The 21,652-nt window shown below is 47.7% G+C and overlaps 1 protein-coding gene across 2 annotated transcripts in view; it reads left to right on the top strand.

The window, feature by feature from the left end:
• The window catches only part of grk4 (G protein-coupled receptor kinase 4), a 105,088-nt gene that overhangs the window by 69,778 nt on the left and 13,658 nt on the right, over positions 1–21,652 (top strand). For both annotated transcript variants that reach the window (XM_083765858.1, XM_083765857.1), the window contains exons 9-13: positions 4,043–4,233; positions 7,682–7,719; positions 8,551–8,640; positions 9,088–9,296; positions 12,774–12,911. In XM_083765858.1, coding sequence (XP_083621984.1) covers positions 4,043–4,233; positions 7,682–7,719; positions 8,551–8,640; positions 9,088–9,296; positions 12,774–12,911 — 666 coding nt within the window. The remainder of the gene's footprint in view (positions 1–4,042; positions 4,234–7,681; positions 7,720–8,550; positions 8,641–9,087; positions 9,297–12,773; positions 12,912–21,652) is intronic.

Here is a 21,652-nt window from a genome sequence, read left to right on the forward strand (position 1 = left end):
TAGAGCTGTTACTGGGGTAGGAACCACCTTGCCCTGTGGCATAGGGCTGTTACTGGGGTAGGAACCACCCTGCCCTGTGGCATAGGGCTGTTACTGGGGCAGGAACCACCCTGCCCTGTGGCATAGAGCTGTTACTGGGGTAGGAACCACCTTGCCCTGTGGCATAGGGCTGTCACTGGGGTAGGAACCACCCTGCCCTGTGGCATAGAGCTGTTACTGGGGTAGGAACCACCTTGCCCTGTGGCATAGGGCTGTTACTGGGGCAGGAACCACCTTGCCCTGTGGCATAGGGCTGTTACTGGGGCAGGAACCACCCTGCCCTGTGGCATAGGGCTGTTACTGGGGCAGGAACCACCTTGCCCTGTGGCATAGGGCTGTTACTGGGGCAGGAACCACCTTGCCCTGTGGCATAGGGCTGTTACTGGGGTAGGAACCACCTTGCCCTGTGGCATAGGGCTGTTACTGGGGTAGGAACCACCCTGCCCTGTGGCATAGAGCTGTTACTGGGGTAGGAACCACCTTGCCCTGTGGCATAGAGCTGTCACTAGGATAGGAACCACCCTGCCCTGTGGCATAGGGCTGTCACTAGGATAGGAACCACCTTGCCCTGTGGCATAGGGCTGTCACTGGGGCAGGAACCACCTGTCATGGAGGTGTCTCTGTATCGTTTGCGACGGTCAGTCACTCCTATATGATAGTCTGTTTCTAGCGAAACTGTAACTAATTCAGTAGCAGTAACAATATTGTTTTCTCTCAGTCAGTTGATTCTTCATATCCATATGAGTGAAACGGCCGGGATGACATGTTAATTTTTCAACCACAGTTCTTATACGAGGCAATCTAAAATCCCCCTATGGGGATTACAATGTAGCCGAAGTTACAATAATACATACATACAGTACAATCAATGCATCCGAAACACAATGCATTATAAATCAGGGTAAATTAAAAAGAAACCTTATGCAGAGCAACCAGTCAAACAAACAAAACAAAACTTGGTTAGTTGAAACGGGAGCAATCATGTTTCAAAATGTTTTGGAGCATTCCTTTGAACTGACCCAATGATGTCAGGGAACTCAGTTTTAAAAGCGTTCTGGAGTTCATTCCAGGATGTTGGGCCGCTGACCAGAGAAGGCTGTCTGGCCCAGCTCTGTCTGAGCAGAAGGAACTCTGAGCGTTAAGAAATCACTAGAGCAGCTCTGATGATGAGGGCTATCATTCACTTCCAACATGGAGCAAATATAGGCAGGGAGATATAGTGTGTGTGTGTGTGTGTGTGTGTGTGTGTGTGGGGTGCGCGCGCACACGTGTGCTGCCTCTGTAGATATATTTTGTGCGGGTGGCTGGGTGCATTTGTTTACTTGTGTGTGTACACTACACACACACTATATGATTGTATGTTTGCGTATATGCAAACTGTGTGTGCGTGGGTATGTTTGGGGGGGGGGTTACTCAATGTCATCCTATAAGAACTTTCCCATCCCGTTGGTGCACATATAGCCCAAAACCAGCTGGGATATTTCCCGATGGTAGCAACATCCTCCTGACAGTCTGTCTGGCCGTGGAAAGGAACTATGTGCATTAACTCAAGTACTGGACTACAAGCTCACAATGCGTCACAAATATATCTGCTATTTTCAACAGATTGTTTTCATAGGTTCGAAAACTTGAATTGGGACATTCTGCATAATGAATACCACTTTTTGACGCCAATACTTCTTAGTTGAATTGTACATTTTTAAGTAAATTTTTAATTCCGTACTTTTGACTTATTGATACTGCAGTATTGATACTTCTACTTAAGTAAAAACAAAAATGTGAGTACTTTTTCCACCACTGGGTATTTCCTGGTGGTAGCAACAAACTGACAGTGTACACACACACACACACACACACACACACACACACACACACACACACACACACACACACACACACACACACACACTACACTACAGCCTGTGTGTCATTGACCTGCAGTAGGGGAAAGGCCGGGGGTTGGGGGTGGATGGGAAAGAGGTCTACAGGACGGAGAGAGAGATAGATGGCAGGATTACAGACAGTCAGGAGGTAATGGAGGGAGGGCTGGAAATGGAAGTTTCACTGTTTCTGTGTTTGTGATCCGTCTGTTTCTCCTTCTCTCTCCCTGACACTTTGTGTACATTCCTCTGCATTTTGCTTTTGCTTTGGGTAACAATGGGATTGTTTCCTGGAATAGGGCCTGTCACAATTATTACAACATCGTCTAAATCCCAATTGTTTGAGATAATCGTTTCCGTGTTGAAAAATGTTCGTACTAGGGATGTCCCGATACACTTATTTTCCTTCCCGGTCCGATCCCGATACCACAATTTCTGTGTTGGCCGATACCGAATAGGGATACCAGTGTTGTGTTTATAGCAGACTCCTCACTCATACAGTATGTGCACTTGCAGTTTGGGCAACTCAAAAGCAAACTCCACAACCACATGCCCCAACATTTTATTTACCTGCCAGTGCCATAGTCTCAACCCCAGATACCGGTACTTTTCAGATACCGGGACATCTCTAGTTCGTACATATACAAAAAGCTGAATCTACAAGCTTACAGCGCGTGACCTTCGTGACGCACTGTAAGCTTGTAGTTCAGCTATTTCCGCAATTGTGTTTAATAGTAAAAGATTAATAATCTTCCCTGTGCATTTTTTATTACAAGGCAAACAGACTTTTTTTTACATTTATTTTATTCATATGATCCAGAATGCCAAAAGCACAGTTAAAAAGTTAATCGCAATTAATCGTCAACTCAAATGTGTAATTGTGACAACCCCAGGTGTGTGTGTGTGTGTGTGTGTGTGTGTGTGTGTGTGTGTGTGTGTGTGTGTGTGTGTGTGTGTGTGTGTGTGTGTGTGTGTGTGTGTGTGTGTGTGTGTGTGTGTGTGTGTGTGTGTGTGTGTGTGTGTGTGTGTGTGTGTGTGTGTGCGTGCGCGTGCGCGTGCGTGCGTGCGGCCACCGTGTCTCCTGACCATTGCACATCTCCTCTGTACTGGTTCCTGCTTCTGTCTCCACCTCCTCTCCTCTCCCTGACCACCTCCTCTCCTCCCCCTGACCACCTCCTCTCCCCCTGACCACCTCCTCTCCTCCCCCTGACCACCTCCTCTCCTCCCCCTGACCACCTCCTCTCCTCCCCCTGACCACCTCCTCTCCTCTCCCCCTGACCACCTCCTCTCCCCCTGACCACCTCCTCTCCCTGACCACCTCCTCTCCTCTCTCCTCTCCCTGACCACCTCCTCTCCTCTCTCCTCTCCCTGACCACCTCCTCTCCTCTCCCTGACCACCTCCTCTCCTCTCCCTGACCACCTCCTCTCCTCCCCCTGACCACCTCCTCTCCTCCCCCTGACCACCTCCTCTCCTCTCCCTGACCACCTCCTCTCCTCTCCCTGACCACCTCCTCTCCTCCCCCTGACCACCTCCTCTCCTCTCCCCCTGACCACCTCCTCCCCCTGACCACCTCCTCTCCCTGACCACCTCCTCTCCTCTCCCTGACCACCTCCTCTCTCCCTGAACACCTCCTCTCCTCTCCCTGACCACCTCCTCTCCTCCCCCTGACCACCTCCTCTCCTCTCCCTGACCACCTCCTCTCTCCCTGACCACCTCCTCTCTCCCTGACCACCTCCTCTCCCTGACCACCTCCTCTCCCTGACCACCTCCTCTCCTCTCCCTGACCACCTCCTCTCCTCTCCCTGACCACCTCCTCTCCCTGACCACCTCCTCTCCTCTCCCTGACCACCTCCTCTCCCCCTGACCACCTCCTCGCCCCCTGACCACCTCCTCTCCTCTCCCCCTGACCACCTCCTCTCTCCTCTCCCTGACCACCTCCTCTCTCCCTGACCACCTCCTCTCTCCCTGACCACCTCCTCTCCTCTCCCTGACCACCTCCTCTCCTCTCCCTGACCACCTCCTCTCCTCTCCCTGACCACCTCCTCTCCTCTCCCTGACCACCTCCTCTCCTCCCCCTGACCACCCTCTCCCCCTCCCCCCTGACCACCCTGCCTCTCCCCAGGTTAATCTAGCCTACGCCTATGAGACCAAGGACGCGCTGTGCCTGGTGCTGACCATCATGAACGGCGGCGACCTCAAGTTCCACATCTACAACATGGGCAACTCGGGCTTCGACGAGCAGAGGGCCATCTTCTACGCAGCGGAGATCTGCTGCGGCCTGGAGGACCTGCACCGCGAGAGGATCGTCTACAGGTCTGACCTCTGACTCACTGGGGGGGAGGAGTGGTCATATCAGCACCCCCTAGTGTTCACATTTAAACTTTTTTCAACTAAGGTTCATGTTTTAGGTTGTTGTTAGAGAAAGTAAAAGATGAGTGTTATTTTATTTTATTTTCATTTTTATTTTTATTGCTGCTTTCTTTCGTTTTAGCAATTTTAGCTATTTTTGACAGGGGGGCGGGGGCATTCGAACATGGGGCTATTTTTTTAAATATAATGTTACGGCGATTTCTTTATTAATATTTACTATAGTCCTACTAGACCCCAAGAAATGACATCTGGCCACAAACTGAATGTGAAGGTAGAGGAACTAGGGGGATGCCATACTGTGTGTTATAGGCTCCTGTCACCTCCTTCACATTCAGTAGATCCTGTGATCTTTTGTGGAAAGATGTAATTTCTTTGGGTCTAGTAGGACTACTATAGTAAAAAAAAAAAAAAAAAAATACATATTCCCATGTTCGAATGTCCCCGCCCCCTGGCCCCTGTCAAAAATAGCTAAAATCGCTAAAACGAAAGAAATCAGCAAATAAAATAATATTAATAATCATCTTTTACTTACTCTAATAACAACCTAAAACATGAACTTTAATTGAAAAATAAAACAAAGTTGTCCTTTAACCTAAAATTCTATGCATATTGTCCCCAACTCCAACATTTTCAAACACTTTCCCTTTTCGCCCCAAACAAATAGCAAAAATAGTTGATCTATTAGCTCTCAACATGTCGCTTGGCTACGCGTTGAAAACTTCTAGATCCACTATTTTTTTAATTGGCCTATGGTAATTGGGCTATTCGCCTCTGTGGGGGTGGTATCTTGAGAGCACTGTAGGCAGTTTAGGCAACAGCATTGATGAAGTCAAACACTTCATGGCAAGTCTTATTAAAACTAACCCTAACCCAAATTAAGTCATTAGTCCCATGAAGGACAAGGACAAATTTATAAAACAAATAATCAATACATTCAGCGCTAAATGGCCAAAAGGGGATGCCGTCACGCCATTAGTTTTGGTATCACGACCTATTAACTAGATTTCCCCCCTAAATGTTTTGTCCTCTTATTTGAGCTACTGTATATTAGTGGATGTTTAGGAGCAGGACCACACCTTAAAAACTCCCCTTCCTGTCCTATAGGTGTGCGTTAGCCCCTATTATTAAAAACTCCCCTTCCTGTCCTATAGGTGTGCGTTAGCCCCTATTATTAAAAACTCCCCTTCCTGTCCTATAGGTGTGCGTTAGCCCCTATTATTAAAAACTCCCCTTCCTGTCCTATAGGTGTGCGTTAGCCCCTATTATTAAAAACTCCCCTTCCTGTCCTATAGGTGTGCGTTAGCCCCTATTATAAAAAACTCCCCTTCCTGTCCTATAGGTGTGCGTTAGCCCCTATTATTAAAAACTCCCCTTCCTGTCCTATAGGTGTGCGTTAGCCCCTATTATCAGGGACGTGCACACATAGACATCAAAGGGGGCTTCAGCCCCTGCCCTTTTACCTGTCGGTAAAACAACTGCTCTTTCCCAGACCACGAATGCAGCATTTACTACAGTGAAAGACATGCACATCTCACCTCTTTTCCTTTCCATGCCATACCCAAAAGTCTGCATTCAGGATAATTGTGTTGAACAAATTTGTTTAGAAATCCATGTCGTTACACCTGCATCTCCACTAGCTTAAAGAGTGCTGGGGTTGCGCCCCGAAAATAGCAGATCTACAAGCTCTCAACACGCTGAGAGCTTGTAGATCTGCTGTTTTCGCATTTTTTTTGTCCAAAAGTGCCCCTGCCTCTCTTAACACTCTCTGCACGTCCCTGCCTATTATAGACCCAAGTATTGGTTTACAGAACATCGAGACTGGATGTACCAGTTGCATGTAATCAATTCCCAACACATTCCCAAACCCTGGAGGCGGGGGAGGTTTTGAGAATCGCCCCATTATGTTTACACACAACAGAAACCAACCGAGTACGTATATTATGTCAAGAGGGAGAGATCGCCGTAAACATCCTAAACTTGGGAGGAGAAATGCAGCTAAAAGTTTGATGGAATGAGGTCGGTCGCCGGTGGGGATCTTTTGCCGTCAGTGTTGATTTCGTCGGCTAAAACTACTTCGACTACCTTTTTTCACTGATGAAAACTAAATGGAAACTAAATGAAAGCTAAGCTATGATGACTAATACTAAGACTAAATATATTGGCAATTTCTTGTCAACAAATAGAAACTAGACTAAAATGTTAGGAAGGGACTAGTGGAGAAGAGATCCAGTATGAGTCATTTTACACTGGGTTGCATGCTGAAAATAGCGCAACGCATTGTGAGCTGGTACAGTAGATCTGCTATTTTCAGAAAGTGTAAAATCGCCCATTACGACGGCATCAAGGCCCACCAAAATACATTTTAGTCGACTAAATGAACTGCAAAGACTAATGACTAAACTAAATTAGTTGTGCTGCCAAAAACAGCAGTGCTGCCAGCAGTGTGTGCATCATTATTCTGCATGGTCCCATGCACAGCAGCACACACCCTTGTTGTCATGAACCACTACCATGTCAATACATCTGTAACTGCCAGTGTACTTTCCTGCTGCATCAGTGCCCTCTGTTCAGGTCCCACGTAGCCTATGATACATGTTTCTGCTGGCGTTTAGCCATTTCATACGGTGTCTTGGAACACCTCCCGGTCTATCGAATTCCAATCCATGATCTCGCCATCACAAAGGAAAACCATGGCTGATTTATACTGTGTGCATCCATTGGCTCTGCCAAGCAGGTGTCTAGTCACACACACACTACACTACACAGCTCTGGGTCTAACTGGAGAAATGAGCAATTTTGTGATGTTGCGATTACTATGTTTTTTATTAAAGTTTTTATCCCACTATTTTGTAACCCATTTTTCATCCGGTGCTAGGAGCCTAAGCCAGTGGTGGGAAACTTTGACGATGGAGAAGGCCACTATATTTCCACACTCACTCCAGAGAGCCACACTGGCATCGCATATTACTGTCGTGGCAAAAATGGCCGATCTACAAGCTCAAAACGTGTCGCACTGCGACACGTTTAATATGTTTTTGATTTTTAAGATTTCTTTAGACGTCATACAGGAAAAAGTTACATCATGTTAATTGAAGAAACGTCAAGGATTCAAACGCAAAGTCGATACATACATAGACAACATACATATAGGCAATACAGTACATCAATAAATAAACCAATGGAGAGCTACACTACCTACAGCATAAATACATAGAATCACATTATAGCATGGCATCACCATCATCTCTATCGGTGTATAACTGTACTTTGGGGTTTCCAGACGGTGCCATATCCGTTTCCTGTATCCTGTAATCATAAAGGTTCTGTTTGAATAGAAAAGACAAATCATCATGAAGACTTATTATTTTTTGTTTGTTTGTTTGTTTTCCAGGGATTTGAAGCCTGAAAATATCCTCCTGGATGATCGTGGTAAGTACTTCCCATTGCAATCAGAACTGCAGACTCACTCCCAATCTGCCGCCATACGGCCGTAGTCTGAAAACCCACCTCTTCAGACTCCGTCTCAGCCCGTAGCACTTGCCCTAGCCCTGACGACCTTACAGGCGTATGCAAAGGCTCAATTTATGTCATTTAGATAGTATTTTATTATCACTATAGTGTATACGCATAGTTTCATTATTATTACACTGTTAGACGGACGTTACATTCTTAGCTTTTTTATGTATTTGATTTATAACCATGTGTCGTTCTTGCTTACTGTAAATCGCTCTGGATTAAGAGCATATGCTATTAAAAATCAACTTAATACATCCTAAGGTTAATATGAGCATCAAAGCAATATTTTAAATCCTTTTTTATTAGCACAGGTATTCCATATATTATTCCATAGGGCTTTAACACACATGGGCAAATTGCATCAACTTACGACAGGAGTTGGCTCTATTGAGTGAAAGATGATATTTCTAAAATAAATACAATATTTAAAGTATTTAGATTTTTATAATTATAATGTATTAAGGACTATTTGGCATATTAGCCAGGGATCCTTATATATTGACGAGATATCTTGTGCAGTTGCTCCGTTGAATTGATAAATTATACAGATCAAGGTCTCAAGTGAAATATACATTACTAGTATGGGATCTTTCTTTTTGCCATTTTGCAGCCAGAGGACAGAGGTCTATTTGGGGGTCCTTGGCATGGAATAATTTGGGAACCTCTCCACATACTGCATGATGCCATGTGCCCCCAGGAGTGCAAATCCTAATGAACACATGAATTGTGTCTCTTCTTGTATAGGACACATCCGCATCTCAGACCTGGGCCTGGCAGTTCAGATCCCTGATGCCGAGACGATACGAGGGCGAGTTGGGACTGTTGGTTACATGGGTAAGACACGGACGGATGAGATTAAAACGTACGCAATAGCAGCAGCACCACTTCCCTTTCTGCTAATTGTCATTCACCTCCTTTCTCATGTGAGACATTTTAAGTGTTGTACCTTTCAACTAGGGCTGCGTGATTAATACATCTGTATGTGATCATGTTGCTTGCTGTAAGTAGTTGGCTGTCCAAAGAATGACTATTATTTTATTGAGTGTGATTTACTGGGTGCTGGTTATTCTCCCTTTCTGCCTCTTTCTCTCTCGCTCTCTCTCTCTCTCTCTTGAGTCGATCCAGAATGAAAGCCCAGCTTTCCGTTCTGCTTTTTTTTGAAGTAATCATTGTTTTTCTTCCTCTACCTCCTTCCTTTTTAATCTCCTCCTGCGACGTGACGACGTCTGGCCACTCTTTCCCATCCCTCCTCGTCTCGGTGGTGACTCTCCCTCTTCCAAGCTCCCGAGGTCATCCAGAACGAGAGCTACAGCTTCAGTCCGGACTGGTGGGGGCTGGGCTGCCTGGTGTTCGAGATGATCCAGGGCCAGTCGCCGTTCCGCAAGCGCAAGGAGCGCGTCAAGAGGGAGGAGGTGGACAGGCGGGTGCGCGAGGACCCGGAGGAGTACTCCGACAAGTTCTCAGAAGAAGCCAAGGACATCTGCAGACAGGTGGGAAATGAGTGACGAGCAGAGGAAAGGCCGATTGAGGCCGATTCTACAAAAAGAGTCTTCTAAATCATAAATGTTTCTATGTCAGTGGTGCTCAACCTTTTTCATATATGTAAGTTCTGACGTGAACAAATCATTGGGAGGCTACGGACAACTTCAAAGAGAGGTTCTGAAGTCCCTTTTATTTAGGTCAGTCGTATGGAATCTGTTGATATTTATCTTATTATAAAAACAAATAATCCTTTATCGCCAAACAATGCGACTCCAATCTGGATTGGCCACACATTGGAAAACAGAGCCTTTAGTGTACTAAGGCTATTAGGCTAGTGCACCATACATAATTTATCTGGATTAGGTTAGGTGTGTTTATCTACTCTCAGGCCTGAGAAGACTTCTCCATGTCTCTCTTTCTCTGTTGCCTTTCCTCTTGCTCCACACAGTCCCACACTATAAACTCCCATCAGCCCCTGAAGTATTCTCTCTAAAAGAGGGAACCACTGTTTCGCTTCGGGTTCCGAGCAGAGGGGGGGGAGGGGACATTTATTCGTGTGACGTGCGTGGAACATTCTGACCTCGAGTTCAGCAGAGTCAAAAGACTCCCCGAGGAGAGAGAGAGAGAGAGAGAGGGGGAGAGGAAGAACAGGGGAGTGGGGGGGGGGGGGGGGGGTGTAAGGAGGAATCTGAAGAAGAAACATAATGAGAGAGAGGTGTCTGCCCTCTTTTTTTGGAGGGGTGCTACCGTGCTAGCCCCTCCTATGTCCAGCTTTTGGTGTGTGTGTCCACAAACTTTGTCCTACACAAACATTGACAATGAATGAACAATTTTACGTCGTAGTGCATTGCGTAACACAGACATTGATGGCGAACGTGAGGACGCCAATTGTGATTGGCTGTTAATATGATGATAAGAGAGACCCTCACTTTACACAGGTGTGATTTTTTCTTTCATCAGCTAGATGGATATCACCACCACAGACCAAAATAGACATGTGATCGGAGATGTCAAGAGGAGAGAGTGAGAATGAGATTTGGCTTTTTGAAGCCCGCAGTGAATTTATAAACAATTCGGGGACTGCAGGAAGTAGAGAAAGAGAGGGGGATTACACGGGGAGAAGGAAAGAACCCGAGAGAGAAAGCAGGAGGAAGTGCTATCAGCGCGCTGGTATAAGGCAAAGCCAAGCCGCCACCACCTGCAGGGTGACAACAGACACAGTCGGCATGCCCGCTGAAAACCAGTGGTGGAAAAAGTAAATTAGTACATAATACTTAAAGGAGAATTTCGTGGTAGAAGGCTTTCTTACCTTTAGTTGTAGTGGTTGCGTCGCCACCAAAGTGGTCCAGGTGTTATTTTGTGCAAAAACGCATTATTGGCTATTTCCCATACCCGACCATAAGCCCTCAATGGGGCGTTTTAGTGCTAATTCACTTATTTCCATCACTCGAAAAATATTTTTTTATATATATGTATATCCTCTCTTCATAATGTAAAATCCCAAGAGGCACACTTTACTCCATAGTACGCTGTTGCTGTGTGCCAGCCGTAAAGCGCAAACTCTCGTCTATCGCGAGACTTCGCGAGCTCCATCCACTTGCATGGAGCTTGCGAAGTCTCGCAAAGTATTTTTTTTTATACTTGTAACGGAGTATTCCTTCATGGCAGCATTGACACTTAAGTAAAGAAAAAAATGTGAGTGCTTTTTCCACCACTGTCTGCTGAAAAGCAGTGACCCAGTAAGAATGGCCGTCCTCCCGTGGGCCTTGACGAGGCCTCTGTGCTGTAGAGGCCGGGGTGGGCCTTGACGAGGCCTCTGTGCTGTAGAGGCCGGGGTGGGCCTTGACGAGGCCTCTGTGCTGTAGAGGCCGGGGTGGGCCTTGACGAGGCCTCTGTGCTGTAGACGCCGGGGTGGGCCTTGACGAGGCCTCTGTGCTGTAGACGCCGGGGTGGGCCTTGACGAGGCCTCTGTGCTGTAGACGCCGGGGTGCTGCTCACATTATCCAGAAGCTCTGATGGAGACAGCCACGCTGCTCTGTTCCTACTGTGGCAGTGCTGTGATTTAAGCTCTAGCTGTGTGTGTGTGTGTGTGTGTGTGTGTGTGTGTGTGTGTCTGTGTGTCTGTGTGTGTGTGTGCCTGTGTGCGTGCCTGTGTGTGTGCGTGTGTGTGCCCGCATGCACGTGTGATGAGATTTGTGTGCAGTCCTTATGCGATCATGATGGAGGGTCAGACTTAAACACAACACAAGGATTATAATGTGTGGATGGTGTGCATGTGCATGTTTGTTTGTGTATGTGTGTGTGTGTTTGTGTGCTCATGCACTTTGTATCCACTCTGAGATTGGAGGATTAGAGCAGCGATAAATGTGTCAGTGAGTTAATCCATTCTGGGCGGGAATGCCTTTTGGTGTTTTCAAGCATTATGTTACACTTTAGCTATTGAAAAATAGCAGATCTAGAAGCTCATAGCGCACTTGTAGGTCTGCTATTTTTTTTTTATCCTAAAAATGTGGTGCAAATCTTTGAATATATATTCTTTCAGAGTGAACGTTTTTATAAATATTTGCTTCTGGGAGGTCCCTAGAACAACAAATTTTCAGATGGGGGGGTCGGTGGCCAAATACAGGTAATTCTGGGGTTCCTTGACATGAAATAGTCTGAGCACCACTGACATAGAAACGAGGTTTTTCAGAAAACTGTCAGGATTTAGAAGACATTTGTAGAATGGTCCTCAGGTCTAAATGGATTAACCAACATCACGTAAGCCTGTGTGTATGTTGCTGTGTTTTGGGGATTTACTGAGGTTAGAGGCTGATGCAGAACTAGCCCTCCGTCCGTTTACGCAGATCACGTAAATGAGCTTTAGTCTGGCCGCCTGCCGATCCCGTAAATTACGTGATAAGAGTCTTTATGTTATTTAATCCATGTTTTTGATCGGACCGAGTCGATAGCCGAGTGCCGTTATCATGCCAGTGTAAAGTGTGTCACTGGACCACGCCATCTTAAGTTGCGCGCACATCCACGTGCGTTCTATGTGCAGCTTTTAATGGCCTGAATCTCCAAATCCGCGCAATGAATGTCGTTTCTGGTCAAAACAAGGTTTTTCAATGGCCGACAGCCGGCGCTGTGATACTCGCGGTCGGGGTTTTTCTGCACCCAGCGAGTGAACAACAACCGGTCAAGACACCACACACACACCATTACGTCATCGTAACATCCGGTTACGGATATTTGGCTCTTCAAAATAAGTGTTGAAAGGGGAAAAACCATGGCAATGCATGGTAGATAATTACATTAATCCTAGCGGGGATCGTGTTAACTAATTTCAGACCAGCTATAAGGTGACACAGATGCGTTCACCTTATACTGTAGCTTTTAACCATTTTAACCATTATTTTAAACTTTAGCCGTTAACATGATGTCATGTTGCACCGGTATATGAATAGGCCATAAACTCTTCACTTCCTCTTCCTGTGTTGGCCCAGCTGCTGTCCAAGGACCCCAAGGAGCGGCTGGGGTGCCAGGGCGGTGGGGGGGTGGAGGTGAAGCAGCATCCCATCTTCAGAAACATCAACTTCAAGAGGCTGGAGGCCAACATGCTGGACCCTCCCTTCAGTCCCGACGTAAGCATCGCACACACACACACACACACACACACACACACACTATACCATTAAGACGCCTGCGGGCGAGAAGCGACCTCGCATCCGAGTGGGTGACAGCAGACTGCTGGTGCTTTGGAATGGGGGATCAGTTCAACATATCCGCCTGGGTGACAGCAGACTGCTGGTCGAGCGCTGGCGCTTTGGCATGGGGGGGTCAGATCTTAATTTATTTTCGGGCCTGTTGAGAACTCTAGTTTTCGCCGACTGCACTAATAACTTTGGGGCAGTCCCGTCTAGAGTTTAGATGGACAGGTATCAGTCAAAAGGGAGACATCGAAAAGGAAGGATGGATGGGGAAGGATCAACATATGGAATGTCAGAACAGTTCAGCTCCATATATGGAGCTGGCTCACTCACGTGGCCAAGGAGCGCACATGCTGGTTAAAAACAAGTCCCCCACACCTTGGTAGCGTCGCCACAGAAACGTCTATGCTTTTATGTGATGTGACAGACAAGACTTTTCTTTTTATTAAAAAAATACAACGATGCCATCGCCTGACCCCTGTATCTCAAATGGTCAAATACATATTTCATTAAGGAATATAATGTGCCTTTTGTATGCTTTCTGTATAATCAGCAAAATGTAGTTTTTTATGTTGGACACTAAGGGAAATTAAGCTTAAACATGTTTTAGTTTATCAATCGATCGATAAGGTTATCAATTATCAATGACTGGATGCATCGATAATTGACTTCCCTAATACAAATATATATATAATCATCACAATAATTATGATATTACTTTCAAAAAATATCCATCAAGGTTTTTGCTTAACCCCTTCAGGCCGGGAACCCATTTAGGGTTTCATAGTGTACAGTATGTACAGTATTCAAACATAATTTAAAAAAAAGATGCTGCTATATAAAAATTAGAAGTTTTTCAGAAAACTTCTAAACAGGATTTAGAAGGCGTTTTTAGAATCAGCCTTAGGCCTAAATGGGTTAAATAAATACATCTTGATATTTGATTTTGTTCTTTTCAAGCCCTAAATTCACTGTAGGCCTACTTTATTCCCCTGGAAGCTCAGAATAAGCATACAGGAAATACCACAATGTCACAAATAAACAGTCCCAGTGGAAGCTAGAGAGACCACTTGTCTCTCCCTGGTGGTCCTCCTCCTCTTACACGCTCTCTCCAAGAAAAACTGGACCTTTGTCACGCTATAAAACACTAGTTCCCAAACTGGACCTTTGTCACGCTATAAAACACTGGTTCCCAAACTGGACCTTTGTCACGCTATAAAACACTGGTTCCCAAACTGGACCTTTGTCACGCTATAAAACACTGGTTCCCAAACTGGACCTTTGTCACGCTATAAAACACTGGTTCCCAAACTGGACCTTTGTCACGCTATAAAACACTGGTTCCCAAACTGGACCTTTGTCACGCTATAAAACACTGGTTCCCAAACTGGACCTTTGTCACGCTATAAAGCACTGGTTCCCAAACTGGACCTTTGTCACGCTATAAAACACTGGTTCCCAAACTGGACCTTTGTCACGCTATAAAACACTGGTTCCCAAACTGGACCTTTGTCACGCTATAAAACGATAGTTACGTATGTAACTACGGTTCTATGAGTCCTGAATGACCGCCAGAGGCGGTGCTTTAAGCACTGAATACGTCCCTTCGCGCATGCGCAGTCGAGTATTTTATACCAACAATGTCGGTTGACCCCGTGATGACCCGGAGTCGTCTATAACTTCCGGCAGTCGTCCGGGGCTCAGTCCCTACAGAATCTTCTCGCGAGAACACGAGGATTCTGAGTGACAAGAGTGCCTCTGGCGGTCATTCAGGACTCATAGAACCGTAGTTACATACGTAACTATCGTTCTATTTCGTCCCTGCTGACCGCCAGAGGCGGTGCTTTAAGCACTGAATGACTTATACCAGCCAAGTCACGAGGAATCCTGATTACAGACCTCAAAGGGTAGAACCGGAGGATTCGGGGAAGAGGGCCACGTCCACTGGGTGGGGAGTGGCAACATTCACCCTGTAGTACCTTGAGAAAGTGCCTGCCGAAGCCCATGAGGCGGCGGCACAAATGTCCTCCAAGGGCACCCCTCTCATGGCAGCCCATGATGTGGAAATGCTCCTTGTAGAGTGGCACCGTACCCCTGATGGTACGGGGAGGTTACTTGCCTCATAGGCGTGGCTGATTGTGTCTACAATCCAGTGGGACAGGCGCTGCTTGGAGGGAGCGCCGCCTTTGTTCACACCACTATGGCAAAAGAACAGCTGCTCTGCTCGCCTGATGCGTGCAGTAGCTTCAATGTAGGCTCTCAGGGCCCGGACTGGGCATAACAGCTCCAGTTTGTCTGTCAGCTCCCCAGGTGGGGGGTTGAATCGAGCCAGCCTGATAGGCCGGTTGAGGTGAGCCTGCGACAGCACCTTCGGGAGGAATGCTATGTTTGGCCACAGCGTGACCCCCGAGCCGTCTGTGTTCCACCTCAGACATGATTCGCTGACTGACAGAGCGTGCAGTTCACTGACACGCTTTGCCAATGTAATGGCCAGGAGAAGGGCTGTCTTGCATGACACCCACTTCAGCTCTGCCTGTGCCAAGGGTTCGAAGGTAGGCCCGCACAGGGCGTCCAGTACCCGGTTAAGGTCCCATGAGTATGAGAATGTGTGCTATAGAGCGGAGCGCACCACTTGCCGCTCCAGCACATTGCCGTGTTCGGCCCAGTAGACTGGCATAAACTTCATATGGGTCCCATCAGATTCAAGACATGTCGACACCCGTCTGTCTTGCGTCACGAGGAAGTATGTAGATCGGACTTCCCTTAGTGTGACTGAGGATATACAGCCTCTGTTGCGCCCTTGGGCAGGAGGACACATCACTCCTGGTCTGATAGTAGGGCTCTCGTCATGTTGCTGATAATGGCCATTTTGACCCGCCGGATATGGGGGGCTGGCGTCAGAAGGCACTGCACAGCCCGGAAAGTCACAGTCACAGTCAGGTCCCTGCGTGGGACGCCAGGGAACACGCTGGCCTCTAGTGTGGGCCGGCGGTGATACGCGAGCTCCGAGGGCAGTCAAGATGATTTCATCAATGTTGGAGCTCGGCCCTTTGGGAGGCGGGATGTGTCGTAGGCCTGCAAGCTGCAGCCTGGTCTTCCCCCCCTGGATGGTTCGCTCCGGCGATTCTCGCCCGGCTGAACCACCTAGTGCTCCTGGCTCCTCAGGGAGACTACGGAGAGTTGGCCTAGGCTCATCAGTCAAGCTTGACTGTGAAAACCCGACTTGGCGACGGGCTAGAGATACGATGGACATCAGCCGCCCACGCTCTGAGGACATGACGCCAATGCCTCCAGTGACACACCAAAGGTGACCGAGCCAGTATTAACGTTGCCACTATTAAGTGTGAACGGGAGGCCCCAGTGAGCAGGTTGTCTGTGCTCCTGCACTGGGGTCGAGGTCACCTAGCGTTCTGCCGCCGGGCCTCGTTGGGGAACACAATGAGGGATGCAATGACAGGCTTGGTGGCTGGCATGTAACCCAGGCCAGCCCTTATCGCCTTGTGCGTTCAAATCTATTAAAGTGTCACGTCGCAACGGGTTGTCTCAGGACACTTTTCCCAATCAGGGCAGGGCTGCCAGGATTTCACCATCGGTATAGAGATGGGAGAGGGCCCTGATCGTTCGCCCGGCAGGCCTGTAGCTGTCTCAGGTACAGGCGTGGGGGACGGCGAAGACAGCAAGAAGAAGGCGCTTGGAGGAGCCGACTGCCTGCTTTAGTATGCGTTCCACGGCTATGCGCATGAGCTGAGAAGTGGGAGGCCGGCTCTGATGCCTGGGAGGCACCGCCTTCTGCATCTTCCTCATAGTCATGGAAGTGCGTAGCTTAAGCTGTCGGGGAGAGCACATCAACCTCGAGTCAGTTGTGGCATCGGAGAGGTAGGCGCTTCGGCACCCTCCGAGGTGCCTAGGTGTTATCTGAAGTGAGCATGGCCCTCATGCGGGCCAACTCTGCAGATAGCTGAGCCCTCTCGGATCTGCTGTAGTCAGCGGTCAGACCTTTTCCTCCTGGCACACGGGGCAGGACCAAGGTCGGCTCACGGCTGAAGGAGAGCTTCACACGAGGTACAAAAGTGGGAGCTCTCCATTGTGGTGGCACCGGTTACTCTGGACCGGCCGGTGCACACAAGTCCCAACTAGCCCAGGGCGCGGACGCTACTGGTTGCTAGGTGTTGGCCATATGCTTGAGGGAGCGCATACGCTGTCTGTACCAGCAGAGGCTTTCGAGGTACGAAAGTGGGTGCTCTCCGTTGTGGTGGCACCGGTTCCTTTGGACCGGCCGGTGCACACCAGTCCCAACTAGCCCAGGGCGCGGACGCTACTGGTTTGCTAGGTGTTGGCCATATGCTGCAGGGAGGGGGCGCGTACGCTGCCTGTGCCAGCAGAGGCTTTAACTTAGATCGGCATATAATGACTTAATCGAAAAACTGAATGCTGCTATACCTGCCGCAGCATGTGAATATGCATTTACGTTTATGCAAATGCTCATTGCAGCACTTTGAGATTCAACCAGATGTAAAGTGCATCATAGAAACAGCACACAAACGTTGCTGTTAGATAGACTGTGCGACCTGCATGGTCGCGGTGGGGGAGGGGAGCTTTACGCTACCTGTACCCCCGGCGGAGGCTTACTTATAATTTATGATAATAAAGTAGCCTTCAGTCAAGGTTTGGACGCTGCTATGTAGCAGCTGTAGTGTTTCCTATGTGACCGTTTATCACGGCACTATGACGCTTATCCAAACTCCAGTGCATTATTATTTATGTTTGCTAGTCCAGAGCGAAACAAAAGACACTTCCAATACACTAGTCACGTGTGCACTACTACGCATTCATGCTGGGAGGAGGGAGCGCTACCGCTGCCTACCCCAGCCAGGTTCGGTTAAATAAACCGACACAAGCTAGTTTTGGAGAAAAGGCTACAACCGATAGCTCCACCGATAGGGGCCACCTGCTGAAGGAAGGGAGCGCGTACGCTGCCTGTATCAGCTGCAGCTAATGAACATAACAAGCTATACACCAATAGCTGTTAATAAATGCTTGAGCTAACAAACGATTAGTAGTAAGTAACATCAAGCTGGCCGTATGCTGGAGGAGCGGAGCGCATACGCTGCCTGCCCTGTACCAGCTGGGCCAACAAACAGTAAGGCAAGCTATATACAGATAGCTTTTTATCTTCAATAGTATAATAAGCGCTTGGGCTACAACTACAGGTAGCAGCGCCAGTTAGAGAGCTATGCTGGAGACCAGCTAGGCTACTAAAAAACAAGACAAGCTATAGCCTGTTCATAAACAGCTTTAACTTTAAGCTACTGGTAGCAGCTGTGAGCTACGCTGTCAGCAGCGCCAGATACTCTGTGCTGGGGACCAGCTGGGCTAATAGGACCTACAGGTACCCAGGGGCACTAATCCGACCTGTGGGAACAAACCAGGTTGCACCCACTGTATATGCAAAAAACTGTTAATGGAGCTTTGAGCTCCAGACATACTGGTAGCAGCTTCAGCTAGGCCCACTACTGGGGGCCAGCTGGGTTAACAACCAGACAGGCTATGTACACCAGTAGCTGTTAATACTATTTTGCTACAAACTATACTGGTAGCAACATCAATACCCTGGGAGGACGCAGGAAGCTGCTCCTGTACCGGGCTGATAATAACAACAATACAGCTATTCGCAAAAGCAGTTAAGCTTGAATGCTGCCAATATCGGTATATGGCTTTGGCCAGCAAGGCTCTTGCCATCACCAGCAGGGGCTAAACAAAGCTTAAAAAGTAGCGTGTTTAACAAACGAAGGTAATATGACAGTGTTCTTAATTCTTATCCTTCGGCAAGTCTTATAGTCGCTTATAATAAGCGCTAGCGTTCACAGTCGAACAGACCTCGTATGCAGAGCAGGGAGGCGGCGCGAACGCAGCCTTTACCCACACACAGGAGGTTATGCCATGATAAGTATATGATATCATATGAACGTCTGTTTAGCGGGGATAGCGCCGCTTTAAACGATAACGTATCTTCTGTCCGGGGAGGGTTTTGTTAGCCTTCATTACCGGCGAGAGAGATTGGACGCTCCTGCGTCCACGTGACATGGGTTGTCACCGAGTGCCTCCCTCAGATGTTGGGGGCCAAGGCACCCAGGGCAGAGGTCATGCCCATCCTCTGGCCGCAGAGGAGCCTGGCAGGAGGTGCACAGGTGGTGGCGGGGTTCGTCCATTGGAAACCCGCAGATGTAGCCCAGAGCGCGGACGCTAGTGGTCGCTAGGGGTGGAGCCGTAAACTGGTAGGAAGGGAGCGCGGACGCTGCCTGTGCCAGTAGAGGCTACTGTAGCTGCTAAAGGCCGCTTAGCTGGAGGGAGGGGGCGCGCACGCCGCCTATGCCAGGTAAGGGGTGCTCTAGCAGAGACCAGTATATATGATATATATATAATGATATAGTTATATATATATAATTTCAGAAAAACCAACCTATAAAGTGGCAATGGCTCTGTGCCGAAATTAAAGTACACTATTTGAGAACAAGTGACTAAATCAGTCAAGCCAATTCATATAACCGGGGTTACTGACGTAACCTCGCGGTGGTGCTATATAGCTGGCCAGTGCCAGCAAAGACTCATTCAGAGAGGCAGAGTAATATAGCAGTAAATAAGTACACTTATAAGTAGTATAAGTATAAGTATAAGTAGTATAAGTATAAGTAGTAAGCAAATAATAATAGCGTCGACTCACGTGCTGGGAGCGGGTAGCGCTAACGCTTGCCGTCACTAGCACTGCGGCGCAGCCTTCGTGGGAAAACAAGACAGCGTAAGCTGTCAAAGAGAACGAGCTATCCGTTCACTTTGACGGGTGCTAAACGGGACGCTCAGGTCGCCGTTTGTAGCACGCGGCGGTGCTATATAGCTGGCCAGTGCCAGCAAAGACTCGCTCAGAGAGGCAGAGTAATATAGCAGTAGATAAGTACACTTATAAGTATAAGTAGTATAAGTATAAGTAGTATAGGTAAGTAGTAAACAAATAATACTAGCGTCGACTCACGTGCTGGGAGCGGGTAGTGCTAACGCTTGCCGTCACCAGCACTGCGGCGCAGCCTTCGTGGGAAAACAAGACAGCGTAAGCTGTCAAAGAGAACGAGCTATCCGTTCAACTTTGACGGGTGCTAAAACGGGACGCTCAGGTCGCCGTTTGTAGCACGCGACCGTGTGTGTTGCAGGGAAGCAGCGCGCACGCAGCCTATGCGAACAGGGGTTGTCTGCTTACCTTGTTCCCACGGGGAAAGAAGACGATGTGAAGCCCAGCTCCACTCGAAAACGATACAATAATAGTAGTATTAAGTCGCAGTCCCTGGAGGGCGAACGCACGCGTCACAGCTCCGACCAACAATGGTCGCGGGACTACCGGCGACTTAGTAGTAGCAAAGCAATAGTTCTGTTATCGTGCAGTTTAATTCTGCTGTAGAACTCTGTGCTATGTACAACTTGCGCAAAGCGAGAAGAAATTAGGGACTGAGCCCCGGACGACTGCCGGAAGTTATAGACGACTCCGGGTCATCACGGGGTCAACCGACATTGTTGGTATAAAATACTCGACTGCGCATGCGCGAAGGGACGTATTCAGTGCTTAAAGCACCGCCTCTGGCGGTCAGCAGGGACGAAATAGAACACTGGTTCCCAAACTGGACCTTTGTCACGCTATAAAACACTGGTTCCCAAACTGGACCTTTGTCACGCTATAAAACACTGGTTCCCAAACACATGTCAAGGACCCCCAAATTTACACTAATTAGCCCGCGGACCCACATTTGAAAAGATATTATGCCAAGGACCCCCGTAAGAGAAGATTTTTACGGCTCTAGCAGTGATTCTCAACCCGTTTAATTTCAAGGACCCCCATGTTTGACATTAGTATTAGTATTAGTCTACAGACTCCCATTTAATGGTATTTCTATCTCTGGGACCCCAATGTATATTGTAAAATCAATGGTAATTTAACTCAGAGTGTACAAATGGAACCATTTGGTTCCATTTGTACACTCTCAGAGTTACAGACCCATACGGGTCAATTTGGTTCCTAACTATCATTTAGCTGGGGACCCCCTGGAACTCCCTCAAGGACCCCTGTCTAGGGATTAGACTTTTTCGAAGAAAAACGACATTTGTCACGCTATAAATAGAGCGAGTAAGGAGATGAGACCGGACGGACCAAGCGGTTAAATCAATAGAAGAAAGCAAGAGATTATCTAGATTTATTTATTTTTTGGGTTATTTAGGTCAGTGGGTTTATGCTGGACTATATGTAGTGCAGTGAAGTTGGCATAGGAGTGTGAATCCTTTGTTATTGAAACAAAAGTACTCGTGGTGTATAGGGTATAGGCTCTCTCTTGCGGCGGGTCCATTTGGTTCCATTTGTACACTCTCAGAGTTTACATGCCCATTTCATTGGAACCCATTTGGAAGAACCCACTCAATAGTTAACCACTAGAGTAGGAGTGTGTCCAGTGAGCCAACAATGCACATGCACATTCTAAAACGGTTAGTCCCAATACTTGATTCTGATTGGCTGGTTTTCGTTGTAAATCTCACGATATTCTACACCTTCAATCCACCGGCCCAATGGCTAATTTGGCCCTGCTCTCTCACTGCATATCTCTCTCTCTCTCTCTCTCTCTCTCTCTCTCTCTCTCTCT

Source organism: Protomyctophum parallelum (genome assembly GCF_964188405.1).
Source record: "Protomyctophum parallelum genome assembly, chromosome: 5".
Taxonomy (NCBI): domain Eukaryota; kingdom Metazoa; phylum Chordata; class Actinopteri; order Myctophiformes; family Myctophidae; genus Protomyctophum; species Protomyctophum parallelum.